Raw genomic sequence first — 16,150 nt, forward strand, 5'->3', positions numbered from 1 at the left:
TTTTTCCAAGAATGCCCTCTTTGCCTGTACTAGTCTGCTTTTTATGTCCACCTTGCTTCGTCCATCACGCTTCCTAGGTAGCAGAAGTCCTTTGCTTTGTCTACTTCGCGGTCCCTACTTTTGATGTGAAGAATATCGATGGTCTCATTTCTGCTGCTTATAATTACTTTCGACTTTCTTCGGTTTCTTCTCATTTCAAGACATGTGCGCATTAGGGTGTTCATATCAATCGACAATTCTTCCAATTCCTCCTCACTGCCAATAAGGATATCAATGTTATCAGCGAATCTTACACATTAGTTGTCTTTAATGTAATGGTCCCAGTTGTTTTCCACCCAAACAGCAAAAGAGTTTCCTGCACTATCCACTCCTCGGCACTCTTCAAGAAGGCTATTGGCAGATCGAGGGCACTCCTCATTGCGGAGGTCTTTGGTCGCCATTCATTGCTGATGATTTTTTATTTAAAATCTAAAGCTCGTGCCAAGCTGCCATGCAGGCGCCGTTTACATCTAGGATGCTTGCCTGGAGATAGTTTCAAATCTTTTCGACTCATCTTCGATGCTATTTCCCTTATAAGATTCTTTAAATGTTACCTGTGCTGGCCAGTCAGAACTTCTATCGGCCTCTAGCGATGCAACCTTGAAATAGTGTCATACTAATGGGATAGCTCACTTGGAACTATACCTCATAGTACCTTTTAACTACCGAATATGGCTCCACAATAATCTGGGTAAGCAGTATAGCTTTAATTGGTGAATGTAGTGAAGAATCATTCTCACGTGCTGAGAAAAACTCCCTATTTTTACTACGAACGTCGTCACTTGAAACACACATTTAGCCTTGATCAAGTTGCTCCAGACATCATATTTTATGACAGCTTTGGCAAGCAAGCTAACTGCACTTGTTGCCAACAGTATAATTCTCTTCTCCTCCTCCGTCAAGCAAATATTAGGGGAAACTTGTGGCACGGACTGATAGTGGCTCGGACTCAAAACTTACGATTGAAAGTCAAAGATATGTTGAAGAGAATAAGTTATCTTTTATTAATAAATAAATCTTCTTGTGTACACCATGCATTAGTTTCGCAGTAACTGGAATATTATGGAGCAGAAGAAACGCTCAACAGTGTTTCATTTCGTACGTGCAAAGTAGGAAGCAGAGAGTTGTCCTCCAATTCCAACAACGATGCGACACATCGCGAATTCCTCTCCTGCGCCAACCTTTTCATTTCGGAGCGGCACTTACGGCTTATGTTTTCCATTTTTTGCTGGACATGTACCAATCACTGTCTTCCTCTTGTAATATCGTCGAGAGAATTTCGTATTTCACTGTATTCTCTGTCTTACGAAGCGTGTACGTGTGTCAAAGCGTCAGTGCGAGGTTTTTTTCTTTTATATTGTGGTATGTTACCAAACAGCATAACCGGTCTTTTGCGGTCTAACTGTGTTGGTGAGGCAGTAAATATATCCAGGAGCCCCGTACCACCCTCCAACGGTGACAGTACTACATCAGTCAGGCATAAGGGTTTAGCCCAGCGTGGGCAGGTATGGTTGGAAAGTATTGGACGTAGAATGGGGGCTAGTTCCGCCAAGGGATGCGTCCGTGGTGGGCGTGCCGGGCCTATCGTTAGCCACGGTCGGAGTCCGATTCCTCTAGGATGGTTGCGGGAGTCAGATGTCGATGCCAGCGGCGTGGTAGTGTGGTCTCAGCGTGGTGTGGCCCATGGGCAGTGGCGGGTCGTCTGGAGTGTGACGATATCCGCTTTCCAGGAGCCCCGTACCACCCTCCAACGGTGACAGTGCTACATCAGTCAGGCATAGGGGTTTGGCCCAGCGTGTGCGGGTATGGTTGGGGGGTATTGGACGTAGAGTGGGGGCGGGTTCCGCCAAGGGATGCGTCCGTGGTCAGGGGATGCGTCCGTGGTGGGCGTGCCGGGCATGTCGTTGGCCACGGTCGGACTCCGATTCCTCTAGGATGGTTGCGGGAGCCAGATGCCGATGCCGGCGGCGTTGTCCCAGCGTGGTGTTGTCCATGGGCGGTGGCGGGTCGTCTGGAGTGGGACGATATCCGCTTCCTCTAGGCGGGTGATAATGCTCGTTAGATCAGGGGCTTGCAAGGCGCTGCAGCGTATATCACCTTCGAACCCTCCCCTATATCGGCAACTATTAGTAGTACACTTAAAGATCTAGTGGCTGCGAGTGGCAGCAGTGATGCTAAAAAAGTGACTGTTGTACTTTGTATCTCTGGCTTTGTTAACCGACTTCGATTTAATTTCTAATATTTTTTTGTGTCGTCTTCCTAGCAGGAGTAGAGAGAGGTATATGTGATTGTATGAAAGGGACAGTCAGCCATTGCAATCGGAATTGTGACTTTCATGTTTGGTATTTATATAGAAAAGGTGCAAGTATTAAAAACCATTGTAATTCGAAAGAGCTCATCTTGATGAAAAAACGGCGTATATAATCATCGCCAAAGACAACAAAACAGGAAAGGCAATTCCTTCTTTTAAACACCCGATACTTCGCATTGGGCATTATATATGTTTAAGTTTTACCAGCCAGATTTACATCGTCTGGTGAAAATAATTTCAAGAGCCTGCATCGAATTTATAACAACACGGATCAAAACCAGCGACGAGTGACAGTGCCGTCTTTCCTCAAAAGTAACATTCAGTAGCCCGGACGCGAATTTATTCTCGCTATAACGATTAAGGATCTTCTGCCTTTTTCATTTCCCTCCAGTTTTTCTTTGAAACTGTGCAGAATCATCAATACTATAGCGTCGATCGCCGCAGCAGTGGAGTCCGGGATCGACATCGTTGTGATTCAGAAGAATTCTTCCTCCAGCGAATCGCTATTGCTGGAGATACAAAATAATCATTAATATTACTATTTTCAGAGAATCTTAAAAAATTTTGTTAGGAAAAGCCCTGCAATTAACTTCACAAACATTCCTAATATTCTTGCTTTTTTCATTTTCTTTATCTGCCCTGTCCCTCAGTACAGTACACATTCATTCAAGAGAGAATTAGTACATTAGTGCAATTAACTTGGGGAAGGGATATTATACACTACAGCTTTAACCCTCTACAGCTCCCTGTAGTATCACGGAAGTCACTCCCTGATGTCTTAAGGGACATCCTATCATCCTGTTCCTTTTTAACCGTCTACAGCTCCCTCTAATATCACGGAAGGCACTCCCTGATGTCTTAAGAGACGTACTTTCATCCTGCTCCTCTTTCGTGTCAGAGTTTCCCATGTATTCCGTTCCTCGCCAGTTCTTCAGAGAACTACTTCTTTTCTTACCTTGTCAGTCCATAAAATTTTCAATATTCGTCTGTAGCACCACGTCTCAAATGCTTCTGTCCTCTTATCTTTCGGTTTTTCCGCAGTCCGTATCTCACTACCATACAATGCTGTGCTTCAAACATACATTTCTTCCTCAAATTAAGGTCTATGTTTGATACTAACAGATTTCTCTTGGCCAGGAAAGCCCTTTCTTTGCCAGTAATAGTCTGCTTTTGTATCCTGCCTGCTCCATCTGTCATGGGTTATTTTACTGCCTAGGCAATACAATTCCTTATCTTCATCCACTTCATGATCACCAACCATGTTGTTAAATTTCTCGCTGACCTCATTTCTGCTACTTTTAATTGTCTTTCCTCACTTTACTGTCAGTCCATGTTCTGAACTCATTAGACTGGTCATTCCATTCAACAGATCCTGTAATTCTTCTTCACTTTCTCTGAGGTAGCAATGTCATCAGTGAATCTTATGGTTGATATCCTTTCACCTTGAATTTAATTCCACTCTTGAACGCTGCTTATACGCCAGCAACTTTTTGGACAGACAGTGTATGCATCATCATGGGATTTATCGTTGACAGTATTGACTCATTCAGAAGGAACTGCTAGGCGGAAAAACGATATGCACTTGGATACCTTAAGCACTGTATAGAAATGTGTGCTCTATTCATCATACATGATTTTCAGTACATTTCCAGTAAAAGTAGCTGGCCGCTGTGGCCGAGCAGTTCTAGGCGCTTCAGTCTGGAACCGCGCGACCGCTACGGTCGCAGGTTCGAATCCTGCTTCGGGCATGTATGTGTGTGATGTCCTTAGGTTAGTTAGGTTTAAGTAGTTCTAAGTTCTAGGGGACTGATGACCTAAGATGTTAAGTCCCATAGTGCTCAGAGCCATTTGAACCATTTTGAACCAGTAAAACTGAATGTGGTAAATAAATGTAAATGTCGTGTGACTAGGGCCTCCTGTCGGGTAGACCGTTCGCCGGGTGCAAGTCTTTCGATTTGACACCACTTCGGGGACTTGTGCGTCGATGGGGACGAAATGATGATGATTAGGACAACACAACACCCAGTCCCTGAGCGGAGAAAATCTCCGACCCAGCCGGGAATCGAACCCGGGTCCTCAGGATTGACATTCTGTCGCGCTGACCACTCAGCTACCGGGGGCGAACACTGTACGTGGTCAAATCCATGTTTAAAAGTTTTCTTGTGGTCCAATCCTATTACTTTGCACAGCAGTATTTGAGAACATTTTCTTGTAAATTTATATATTCGTATTCTCTCTCATGGTTTTTCCTCATTGTATTGGTTCAAATGGCTCTGAGCACTATGGGACTCAACTGCTGTGGTCATAAGTCCCCTAGAACTTAGAACTACTTAAACCTAACTAACCTAAGGACAGCACGCAACACCCAGCCATCACGAGGCAGAGAAAATCCCTGACCCCGCCGGGAATCGAACCCGGGAACCCGGGCGTCCTCATTGTATTAATTCTTAAATTCTTCTGCTTATAAATCTTCTAATCAACATTATGTAACCTACGTAGTACTGACTCTTTTCATCACCAAATAGCTTTGGCTCGCATGATGGTATAGTGGACAGCACATCTGGCTAGTAATCAGAAGACCCAGGTTCAAGCCCCGTCCTTGCCACAAATTTCAATTAATTACTTCAGCTTCTGCCTTCATCATTGATCAACTTGAGATGCACAACGTCTCCAGAGAAATGTCATTACATCGGATCAACAGCTCACCTATGTCTGAGATGCGGGCAGTATTTCCCCATTCTATACAAAGCTGGGGTCATAGTCCAATATTGGAGAGCCTTAGGGATAATAAAGATTTAAGAAGGGGAAAATGAAGATGGGCTGAGATATGAATTGAAATTTGTGTTAGGGAGGGCATTGAAGTAGAGTACTGTGTGCAATAGTTAATAGCGTATCTGTCTATAAGTAGGATACTGCCTTGGAACTAATTATAATTCAGCATTGCAGCTCCTGTCCTCGTCGTAGATTCGTAGATAAAAACGCATTTTTAGACCTCGGCATTTACACTACTGGCCATTCAAATTGCTACACCAAGAAGATATGCAGATGATAAACGGGTATTCATTGGACAAATGTATCATACTAGAACTGACATGTGATTACATATTCACGCATTTGGGTGCATAGATCCTGAGAAATTAGTACCCAGAACAACCACCGCTGGCCGTAATAACGGCCTTGATATGCCTGGGCATTGAGTCAGCTTGGATGGCGTGCCCATGCAGCTTCAACACGATACCACAGTTCATCAAGAGTAGTGACTGGCGTATTGTGACGAGCCAGTTGCTCGGCCACCATTGACCAGACGTTTTCAATTGATGAGAGATCTGGAGAATGAGGTAGCCACGGCAGCAGTCGAAAATTTTCTGTATCCAGAAAGGCCCGTACAGGACGTGCAATATGCAGTCGTGCATTATCCTGCTGAAATGTAGGGTTTCGCAGGGATCGAATGAAGGGTAGAGCGACGGGTCGTAACACATCTGAAATGTAACGTGCACTGTTCAAAGTGCCGTCAATGCGAACAAGAGGTGACGAATATACGCTTCCATTGTGCGTTCACCGCGATGTCCCCAAACACGGGTGCGACCATCATGATGCTGTAAACATAACCTGGATTCATTCGAAAAAAATGACGTTTTGCCACTCGTGCACCCAGGTTCGTCGTTGAGTACACCATCGCAGGCGCTCCTGTCCGTGATGCAGCGTCAAGGGTAATCGCAGCCAAGGTCTCCGAGTTGGTAGTCCATGCTGCTGCAAACGTCGTCGAACTGATCGTGCAGATGGTTGTTGTCTTGCAAATGCCCCTATCTGTTGACTCACGGGTCGAGACGTGGCTGCACGATCCGTTACAGCCATGCGGATAAGATGCCTGTCATCTCGACTGACAGTGATACGAGGCCGTTGGGATCCAGCATGGCGTTCCGTATTACCCTCCTGCACCCACCGATTCCATATTCTGCTAACAGTCATTGGACCTCGACCAACGCGAGCAGCAATGTCGCGATACGATAAACCGCAATCGCGATAGGCTACAATCCGACATTTATCAAAGTCGGAAACTTGATGGTATGCATTTCTCCTCCTTACACGAGGCATCGCAACAACGTTTCACCAAGCAACGCTTGTCAACTCCTGTTTGTGTATGAGAAATCGGTTGGACATTTTCTTCACGTCAGCACGTTGTAGGTGTCGCCACCGGCGCCAACCTTGTGTGAATGCTCTGAAAAGCTAATCATTTGCACATCACAGCATCTTCTTCCTGTCGGTTAAATTTAGCGTCTGTAGCACGTCATCTTCGTGGTGTAGCAATTTTAATGGCCAGTAGTGTAATTGCTCCAAACAAAACGCAGACGCAGAGGGGCTTACCTGGCGGAGGCGACCGCGCAGCTGCGCCGGGACGAAGGCGGTGAGGTTGTAGAGGCGCGCAGCCGTCCACAGGGAGGCGAACTCCATGATGAGGTTCCCGAGGCGGCCACCAGAGCGCACTGTGGCGGCGCCTCGAGGCAGACACTGCACGCTCACCTCGGACAGCGCGACGCCCGGGAAGTGGTCGTTGTAGCTGGAGAAGCGGTACACGTACGGCTCCTTCGCCGCCGTCTCATCGTCCTGCCAGAAGACCACGTCGCGCGGCAGCCGGTGTCCCGGCAGCGGGGGCGTGTCCGACACGTAGTAGGCGCAGATGTAGACCAGCAGCGCCGCAGACGCCACCGTCGCCAATAGCGCCTGTCTCAAGACCATCGCGCGCGGGCTCGTGCGCATGCGCCGCCCGGTCACATGCAACTCCCACCTCACCGTCCGCCTTTGGGAATCTGTGGGGTCACTACCACGGTGCGAGGCGCCTTGGAACGTCAGCACAAGTTACAAGACATTCTCAACATTCGCACTAATGAATGATAGAATCATATCCAAAATGTTCGCCAAGTTACACTACCACAGTGATAGTATTCTCATGTCTGTTTTCAGTGTCGCCCACTTAGAGCACTACACGCTCTTCATCAATGACATATTCCTACATATGAAGCGGCAAATTCATTGCTGTATATCTGCCAATCCTCGCCCATTCGATCATCTGCAGTCACTGGCCCTCCTGCAAATGAAGAAAAAGAAGATATTAGTTTTGGGTAGAAGTTCGTAACGTTTTTGTTTTGTATGTTAGTTTGCCGTTGCCATGATTTTATTTATTGACTGGGATTTTTATTTGTAGTTCAGTGTTGGTATCTGACATTATGGTGTTGCGATGATTTTGGTTTGTGGGGCGCTCAACTGCGCGGTCATCAGCGCCCGTACAATGTCCGAATCTTTACACAGACCAATTCTAGCCACGTCTGCGAATGATGGTGATGATCAAACGATAGGGACAACACAAACACCCAGTCCCAGGGCAGAGAAAATCCCTAACCCGGCCGGGAATCGAGCCCGGGAACTCGAGATCCAAAGTCAGCAACGCTAGTATTTGAGATTACATATTGTCAATTTGTCATTTGAAGGTAGCGATTGGAGCAAGGGTCGTTAGAAAATAGAGCGCCAAGTGGAGGAAGCTAAATGGTTGGACATCCACGACTCTTCACTGAACTTGGGTTTCGGAGGCTTCCCTGCCCTGTAAAGTAAGATAGATGGTGATCTGTGGCATCTCTGCCGAAACTACACAATGCCGGTGCAGGGACAAGTGTTTCGCAACACGCCGTTCGTCGTTCATTGTTGAACATGGCGCACCCTGGCTACCCACCCATACGTGCTCAGACGTTGACCTACTGACATCGTCGATTACGGTAGCAGTGGGCACGGTACCATCGGGACTCGACAACCGATCAACGAAAACCTGGCGGTTCTTCCAGTGAATCACATTTTTGCTACTCTAAGTCGATGGTCGTTTCCATAAACGCCATCATCGAGGTGAACAGCGGCTCGAAACGTGCAGCGCGCTACGAACCCATGCTGATGGGAGAAGTATTATGCTATGGGAGACTTTCTCCTGCGCGTTCATGGGACCTGTGGTAGTAATCGAAGACTCACTGACAGCTGCGTACAACCTGCATCGCTTCATGCTTGATGCCTTCCCCGACTGCGATGTTATATTTCAGCAGTATGATTGTCCGTGTCTCGGAGCCAGAACCGTAGTACCGTGGTTTGAGTAGCATTGCAGTGAATTCACGTTGACGTCTCGGCGACCAAATTCGCCTCATGTAAATCCTCTGGAATCAATCTGGGTCGGTAACGGGAGCCATCACCGAGCACGCAAATCAGCGGCCTGTTATTTACGCTAATTACATAACCTGTGCTCAGACATGTAATCGACATACCTCCACAAACCTACCAACAACATTTGGATCTCTGATACATAGAATCAGTGATGTATTTCGCTCCAAAAACGGACACACAAACTGATAAGCGGATGATAATAATGTTTTGGCTGAACAGTGTATATTTATTTGGCCACGTACCGGCGCTTCAGTCCGCAAACGCGCGACTGCTACGGTCGCAGGTTCGATTCAAATGGGTCTGAGCACATCTATGGTCATCAGTCCCCTAGAACTTAGAACTACTTAAACCTAACTAACCTAAGGACATCACACACATCCATGCCCGAGGCAGGATTCGAACCTGCGACCGTAGCAGTCGCGCGGCTCCGGACTGAGCGCCTAGAACCACTAGATCACCGCGGCCGGCCGCAGGTTCGAATCCTGCCTCGGGCATGGATGTGTGTGATGTCCTTAGGTTAGTTAGGTTTAAGTATTTCTGAGTTCTAGGGGACTGATGGCCTCCGATGTTAAGTCCCATAGTGCTCGGAGCCATTTGAACCATTTTTCACGTACTGGCTTTCGGCTTCGTAGGCTACCTTCTGATGACAACTAGTTGTTCCCACCTGCAGATGCCGTAATAATCCAAAGCCGATTGGTGACGAAATAAATATAATTTTGCAGAAAATTAGGAACTGTTCTTTATTTAATATTATTATCACGATCTGCCAATCATAAACGAAAAATTTTGTTATTTGTTAAATAAGTAACCCATAATTGTCCAAAAGTCCCAAATATGATCATTGGCACGTGATGCGATGAGGTGGAGGTCGTAACTTGTGAAACACATGTACGCACAATTTTATTTGAAATTCGAGCGGAGTCACTAACGACAGTAACTTATCTCAACGAGTCACTTGCTTAGTGCCTGGCACCTAGTTGTTCGAACGAGCTATAGCCTTGCTTGTCACACAGCCGGTTATTCGCCCGCAGATGTGGCCAAAGTAATAGATGATGCGTGCATTAGCAAACAGGAAAAACGTCTGTGTAACTTTAGGTAAGCAAATGGACATAATCTGGGCTTCCAGAAAGACGTGGTGGATATTTTGATAACACCAAAAAGTGCGTGAGTACTATTTTTCACAAAATGGAGCTTTACCAATGCACTAAAAAAATTATAAATATTCAGCATGTTTCAGAATTCAGAAATTAATTTGCAATGTGGATTTAAAATGATTCGTTGCACATCATTACGATTTATCGTGCAAAAGATCCGTGGGTCATGAAACTAACGAAATAACTAAGCTGAGGTCATTTCGATGTTCCTGGTAATGGCGCTTGATGCAACTAGTAGAAAATCCTCATTCGCAGATTAAATAAATCAGCACTTGTCGTCATTTATAAATTCTGATTTGGAAAACTGTCGAGCAAATACATGGGTTCTAAGGTAATTTTTAGCGAATGTAGGAGTGATTTCAAATGGTGAAATTCGAGCCGAAGTCTTGGACGTCAAGATGGCAACACTCTAAAAATCGATTTTCAGAAAACAGCACTGGAAATATTTTGGCAAACAATTCTTGGCGAGTACACGTTATTATAAGCAAAAATACTCTTAAGAATTCTCATTTCAGCTGCAGCAAGACTTAAATGTGCATTGGCCGAGAAGAAACTGGTGTTCGGGATAAAAACTGGCCAAGTGCGAATAGTACCCGCGCTCTGAGGGTTCCGTACAAAATTTTGTGTACAGGATGGTCACAAACAGTTTGAAAAGCTTTTACGGGTTCTGCAGGGAAGGTTGTGCTGAGAAATAGTTCGATACGTTGCGCCGTTTCCGCGTTATTTAACACTGAAGTTAGCCAATCAAGTCGTCGCCGCGTGCAATTTAAAGCATCTTGTAGGAGACAGCGTTGCTAGACACGATCTCCAGTGCTAAATAACTCTGACACTGCGCAACGTGTCGACTTATCTCTTAACAGTTACTTCTCTGCACAACCTCCCCTGCAACATGCTCACAAGCTTTTCAGACTGTTTCTGACCACCCTTTATAGATAGTTCACCTTTCCTGGGAATCGAGAATCTCAATTTTTGTCCGTTATCGATATCGATACTGTCAAAATATCTGTCCTAGGAATTCCAAGACTTTCAGTCTTACGAGAATGTTTTAATTATAAGCTATAACTTCAAATTTTTTGCGTAATTAAGTATTTTCTATTGCAATTTTCATTTATTTGATTAATTCTGGAGTTATATGATGGTGCTATGTGAATTAGCAACAAACTATGTGACATAAATGGGCGTATCGTTTGACTGTATTGACGTATAAGCTTACATATATACACAACCGAGGGACCATAGACCTTAGTATGTGACATTAATTTTAACTTCATTCGTCAAACATTTCCTAAGAAAAATTGGTCTTTACAGATGGACAGACAATCGAATAACAAATGTCAATTTTTTTTCGTTTGATATAAACACAGATTAACAATTTTCGGGTGTTTTCCTTTACTTGCACTATGATATGTTGCTCCTTGTCAAATTTCATAATTCTAGGTGAACGGGAAGTACCCTATAGGTTTTGATGACTGACTTTGCGAGTATCAATTTGTGACATAAATGGCCGTATCTTTTGATTACATTGTCTTTTACAGCGCCAACGCACCGTAGACGTTAGTATGTGAAATAAATTTTAATGTGATAAGTCTATTGTTCCTGAGAAAAAGAGTTCTTAACAGTCAGATAGGCAGATACACGGGCAAAAATTGATCCTATAAGGGTTCCGTTTTTACCGATGGAGGTACATAACCATAAAAACAGAAGTGTTTCTCTATGTAAACGCCGTAGGAGCGGACCAGTTTTCAGGAATGTCCCGACAGTTGATGACCTCAGTCATCCACTTCTGTTCCAGATATTTCTGTGTGAAGCACGGAAACGGCCTCCTCTGCAAAATTCATCTCGGACCATCCGTATTTATTCCACCCCCCCTGCCCCCCTCCACCCCTCTCCTCAGACTAGCACGTCGTCGGCGGATGGCTGCAGAATAGTAAGGCGTCCGGTCTGTGGTCATAAGCACCATAACGATACCGTCACTAGGCCTTTAACCTCTGTTCACTGCGGGGGCTCCAGGCACCAGTTGATTTGGGGGAAGAGACCAAACAGCGAGGTCATCGGTCTCATCGGATTAGGGAAGCATGGGGAAGAAGGCCGGCAGTGTCCTTCCAAAGAACCATCCCGGCATTTGCATGAAGCGATTTAGGGAAATCACAGATGGCCGGACGCGCAATTGAACCGTCGTCCTCCCGAATGCGAGTCCAGTGTGCTAACCACTGCGCCACCTCGCTCGGTTTGGGGCTCCAGGCAGTTCAGCACTACACCACCTTCACGGAGCGTGATGGACCATACCGGACGTTCAGGCAGTTCAGCACTATGCCAGCTTCATGTCGCAGGTCGACCTAGCCAGGTGATCAGGCAGTTCAGTACTATGGCACCTTCACAGCACTGGGTAGACCATGTTGGGTTGTCTCGCAGTTCAGCACTACGCTACCTTCATGGCGCTAGCCGACCATGCTGTGTGTTCGGCCAGTTCAGCACTATGCCACCTACACCGTGCCGGGCTGACTGTGCCAGGCGTCTGTGTTGTTCAGTGCCATGCCACCTTCACGGTGCTGGGCGACTATGCCGGCAGTGTGAGTAGTTCAGCACCATGGCACCTTCAAAGCGCCGAGCCGACCATGCTGGGTGGTAATAAGGCGGGATCCCTACAACACTGCAGCAGCCACCACAGTAGTGCATGCTCAGCACTGTCACCTGCGAGTCCGGTACACTAGGAGACGCCATAATGGCGTATTTGCCTCGCTTGTCTTCAAAGTCTAACAAATGTAAATTAACAGTAACAAGAAGTTCTTGTATTTGTGAACTGCGTTCTTCTGCTGCACCTGCATCCCTTCTCTACAGAGAACCGCCACCCACATCCAGCCATCCCAGAAACATCATAGCACTAAGCCTCAGGAAGTCTTTTAAAAATTTGCAGTCTCATTTTTTCTTAGTACAAAAAAACAAATTACAAAAACATGCGAGCTTTATGTGCATAAACTTAATACACAGACAGAAAAAATTACAATATCAAAAAATAATTAGTGTAGAGTAATGAAATTTTGGGAATACTTTTCTCTAGGTAACATAAGTGATTAACATTGGAAGATCATAGGATAATGTAAGCGTGAAATAAGCCTTGCAAACGTGAAATGCTGGTGCATTAATATCCGATGTAAAACCGTCAGAACGTTGAATGGAAGCATGCAAACGTGTATGCATTGTGTTGTACAAGTGCTGGATTTCTGTTTGTGGGATGTAGTTCCATGCCGGTTACACTTCGTCGGTCAATACACAGACGTGTAACGCTGTTTGTGGATGACGCTGAAGTTGTCATCTAATAATGTTCCACAGCTGCTATACTGGAGACTGATCTGGTGATCGAGAGGGCCAAGGCAACTTGTCGACTGTAGGGCATGTCAGGTTACAACAACGGTTTGTGGACGAGTGTTATCTTGTTGGAAAACACCCAATGGATTGCTGTTGATGAATGGCAGCCCAATAGGTCGAATCACCAGACTGACGTACAAATTTACTCCGGATGAGTGGGATAACCACGAGAGTGCTCCGGTGTCATACGAAGTCGCACCCCAGACCAGAACTCGAGGTATACGTCAAATATGCCTGGCACGCAGACACGTAGGTTGCAGGCCATCTCCTGACCTCCTGACTAACACAGACCATCACTGGCGGCGAGGCAGAACCTGCTTTTATCAGAAAAAACAACAGACTTTCGCCCTGCCCTCCAATGAACTCTATCTTGACATCACTGAATTCGCAAATGGCGGTGGTTTGGGGTCAGTGGAATGCAGGCTTACAGGGCGTCTGACTCAGCTGTTCTTGAAATAACCGATTTTTAGTAGTTCGTTGTGTCACTGTGGTGTGTGTGTGTGGGGATGCAGTGCTAGGCGCCAATAGCGATACGCCGAACATAATGGTCATCCCACTCGCTAGCGCCACGTGGCCGTCCGCAGTCTGGTCTTCTTGCGGCCCTACACTCTCACCGCTGCCATCAATCATGTGCAGTGGCTACATTCTTGTCAAGTCTTTCTGCTGTGGCAGGAAAGGAACATCCAGCTTCTCGTTGCTCCATTAGGACGTCATTCAAACTCAGTGAGGTGTTAACAATGCCGTCTTTCTCGCCTTAAAGGCGTTCTTGACTGACATAAACTAACCACGTCCAGTCTCAAAAGTAACTAACACTCACGTCCATTATAGTGCGCATTCAAAGCAAACGCGATCTGAATCCGTATAGTGGTGCTACTTGCGCCTCTCGTATGCGGCTGGTACGAAATCTGAAGATTCATCTTTCACTTACGCTTATGTTGCTCAACTCCTTCTTGGTGTTGCAATTTTTTTCCTCAGTGTACTTCCGTAACTATTTTTTTTCTCTCAGGTTATGTTTCGGATCGGGAGTCGAACCGAAAACCTTGCTTTTCGTGGCCAATGCTCTTACCAAATGAGCTATGCAGACACGACTCACAAGTAGCCCTCAAAGTTGCTCTTCTGCCAGCACCTACCTTCTACTTCACAATCTCGCAGTTCTCCAGCTATTGGAGTAGCTAGCAATCCTGGGAGAATGTGTCCGCGTAGATGCGGCTCAGTCAGAGTCCCGTTTCAAGACTGACTGCACAAGCTCCTAAGAGGACTTCTTAATTCCACGACCACTCACTTAATCATGTCTGTTTTCATGCAGCTGTGGACACAAAAAATAGTAAGATTTGGGTGTAACGACTCGTCATCAACACGGTCATTGGGGACGGAGCACAAACTCGGAGTACAGACGGATAGGGAAGGAAATCGGACATGCCTAGAACTGCGCTCTACCAAACTACGGTTCGGTAGCTTTGGTACCCTACATTAATGACGTAGTAAATGTGAAGATTAGCGGTACTATTGGTAGCACTAGTAGGGAATAAAATATAAATGAATGTGTAAGAGAGAAACGGGGAGCCGACAATTACTCTTTGTTTGTTTCGTTGTTTGTTTTGCACATAATTAGAACCGCACACCATTCAGTGTTAGCTCATTCCGTATTTTCTATCCTTCCAGAATATAAACTGCGTTTTATTGGTAATAAAATTAACTGTTCACGTAACCTCTGCGCTTTTATGGAACCAAAACAATTACTTATGATGCAAGTACAGTTTATATGCACAACAGTACGTTCTTCATCATGATCAAAGGCAAGAGTTTCCTATATTGATAAATTCGAAAGTTGCTTACCAATAACAAATGGTTCAGATGGCTCTGAGCACTATGGGACTCAACTGCTGTGGTCACCAGTCCCCTAGAACTTAGAACTACTTAAACCTAACCAACCTAAGGACATCACACACATCCATGCCCGAGGCAGGATTCGAACCTGCGACGTAGCAGTCGCACGGTTCCGGACTGCGCGCCTAGAACCGCGAGACCACCGCGGCCGGCTATCAATAACAGAAACATGTTTTCTATGATTTCGACGAAGTACTGAAGCGATGCTTGAAGTAATTTTGTTTTGTTGAAGAAATTGTGTTTTCTAGCGCTATGTGATAGATTTGTGTTGTTTCCTTTATTTTTACTACAGAATCACTCTGTTTCACGCTGCAAATCATCCATTTTCGAGTAAAATCTGAACTAAACATTGACGATTTCAGTCTTTCTGTAAATACTGTTCATTTTTAAGTAACAGACAGGAGGATAATGTGTAGAACGATAATGTTCATAGGTTACAAGGACCTTTATGTATTCTCTGTCAGTTTCTACGCAGTTTACTGCTTCTAGTTTTTAGGGGAATCTAGTAAGACTCTGATCACATGAAAGTGATCGGTAGGACGTAACGCCCGATAGGTATGCAACGCACCTAACGTACAGGTTGGCGGAGATACTACCCCAACTGATCGAAGCTACTCGGGAAACCAACGTAGTCTACCCTTACTTGTGATAGGTTACAGGAACTTACGGCAGTCTTACAACTGTAGCCATAGCCCTTTTCTATTCAACCAACCCGGTATCTTCCAGGAGCGATTTAGGGACGTTACCAAAGCCCTACTTCTGGATGGCCAGATGGCCCAAACGCGAGTACAGTGTGCCAGTGTGCTAACCAGTCCGCCACCTCGCTCAGTGACACACTTCACTTCGCTGTCAGAAACGAAAATACACTCCTGGAAATGGAAAAAAGAACACATTGACACCGGTGTGTCAGACCCACCATACTTGCTCCGGACACTGCGAGAGGGCTGTACAAGCAATGATCACACGCACGGCACAGCGGACACACCAGGAACCGCGGTGTTGGCCGTCGAATGGCGCTAGCTGCGCAGCATTTGTGCACCGCCGCCGTCAGTGTCAGCCAGTTTGCCGTGGCATACGGAGCTCCATCGCAGTCTTTAACATTGGTAACATGCCGCGACAGCATGGACGTGAACCGTATGTGCAGTTGACGGACTTTGAGCGAGGGCGTATAGTGGGCATGCGGGAGGCCGGGTGG

The 16,150-nt window shown here is 45.9% G+C and overlaps 1 protein-coding gene across 1 annotated transcript in view; it reads right to left on the reverse strand.

Annotated features, from left to right (window-relative positions):
- The window catches only part of LOC126458349 (galactoside alpha-(1,2)-fucosyltransferase 2-like), a 312,099-nt gene that overhangs the window by 194,693 nt on the left and 101,256 nt on the right, over positions 1–16,150 (reverse strand). Inside the window, exon 2 of the mRNA XM_050095315.1 lies at positions 6,716–7,436. Coding sequence (XP_049951272.1) covers positions 6,716–7,108 — 393 coding nt within the window. The 5' untranslated portion in view covers positions 7,109–7,436. The remainder of the gene's footprint in view (positions 1–6,715; positions 7,437–16,150) is intronic.

This window comes from Schistocerca serialis, chromosome 2 (genome assembly GCF_023864345.2).
Source record: "Schistocerca serialis cubense isolate TAMUIC-IGC-003099 chromosome 2, iqSchSeri2.2, whole genome shotgun sequence".
Lineage (NCBI taxonomy): Eukaryota > Metazoa > Arthropoda > Insecta > Orthoptera > Acrididae > Schistocerca > Schistocerca serialis.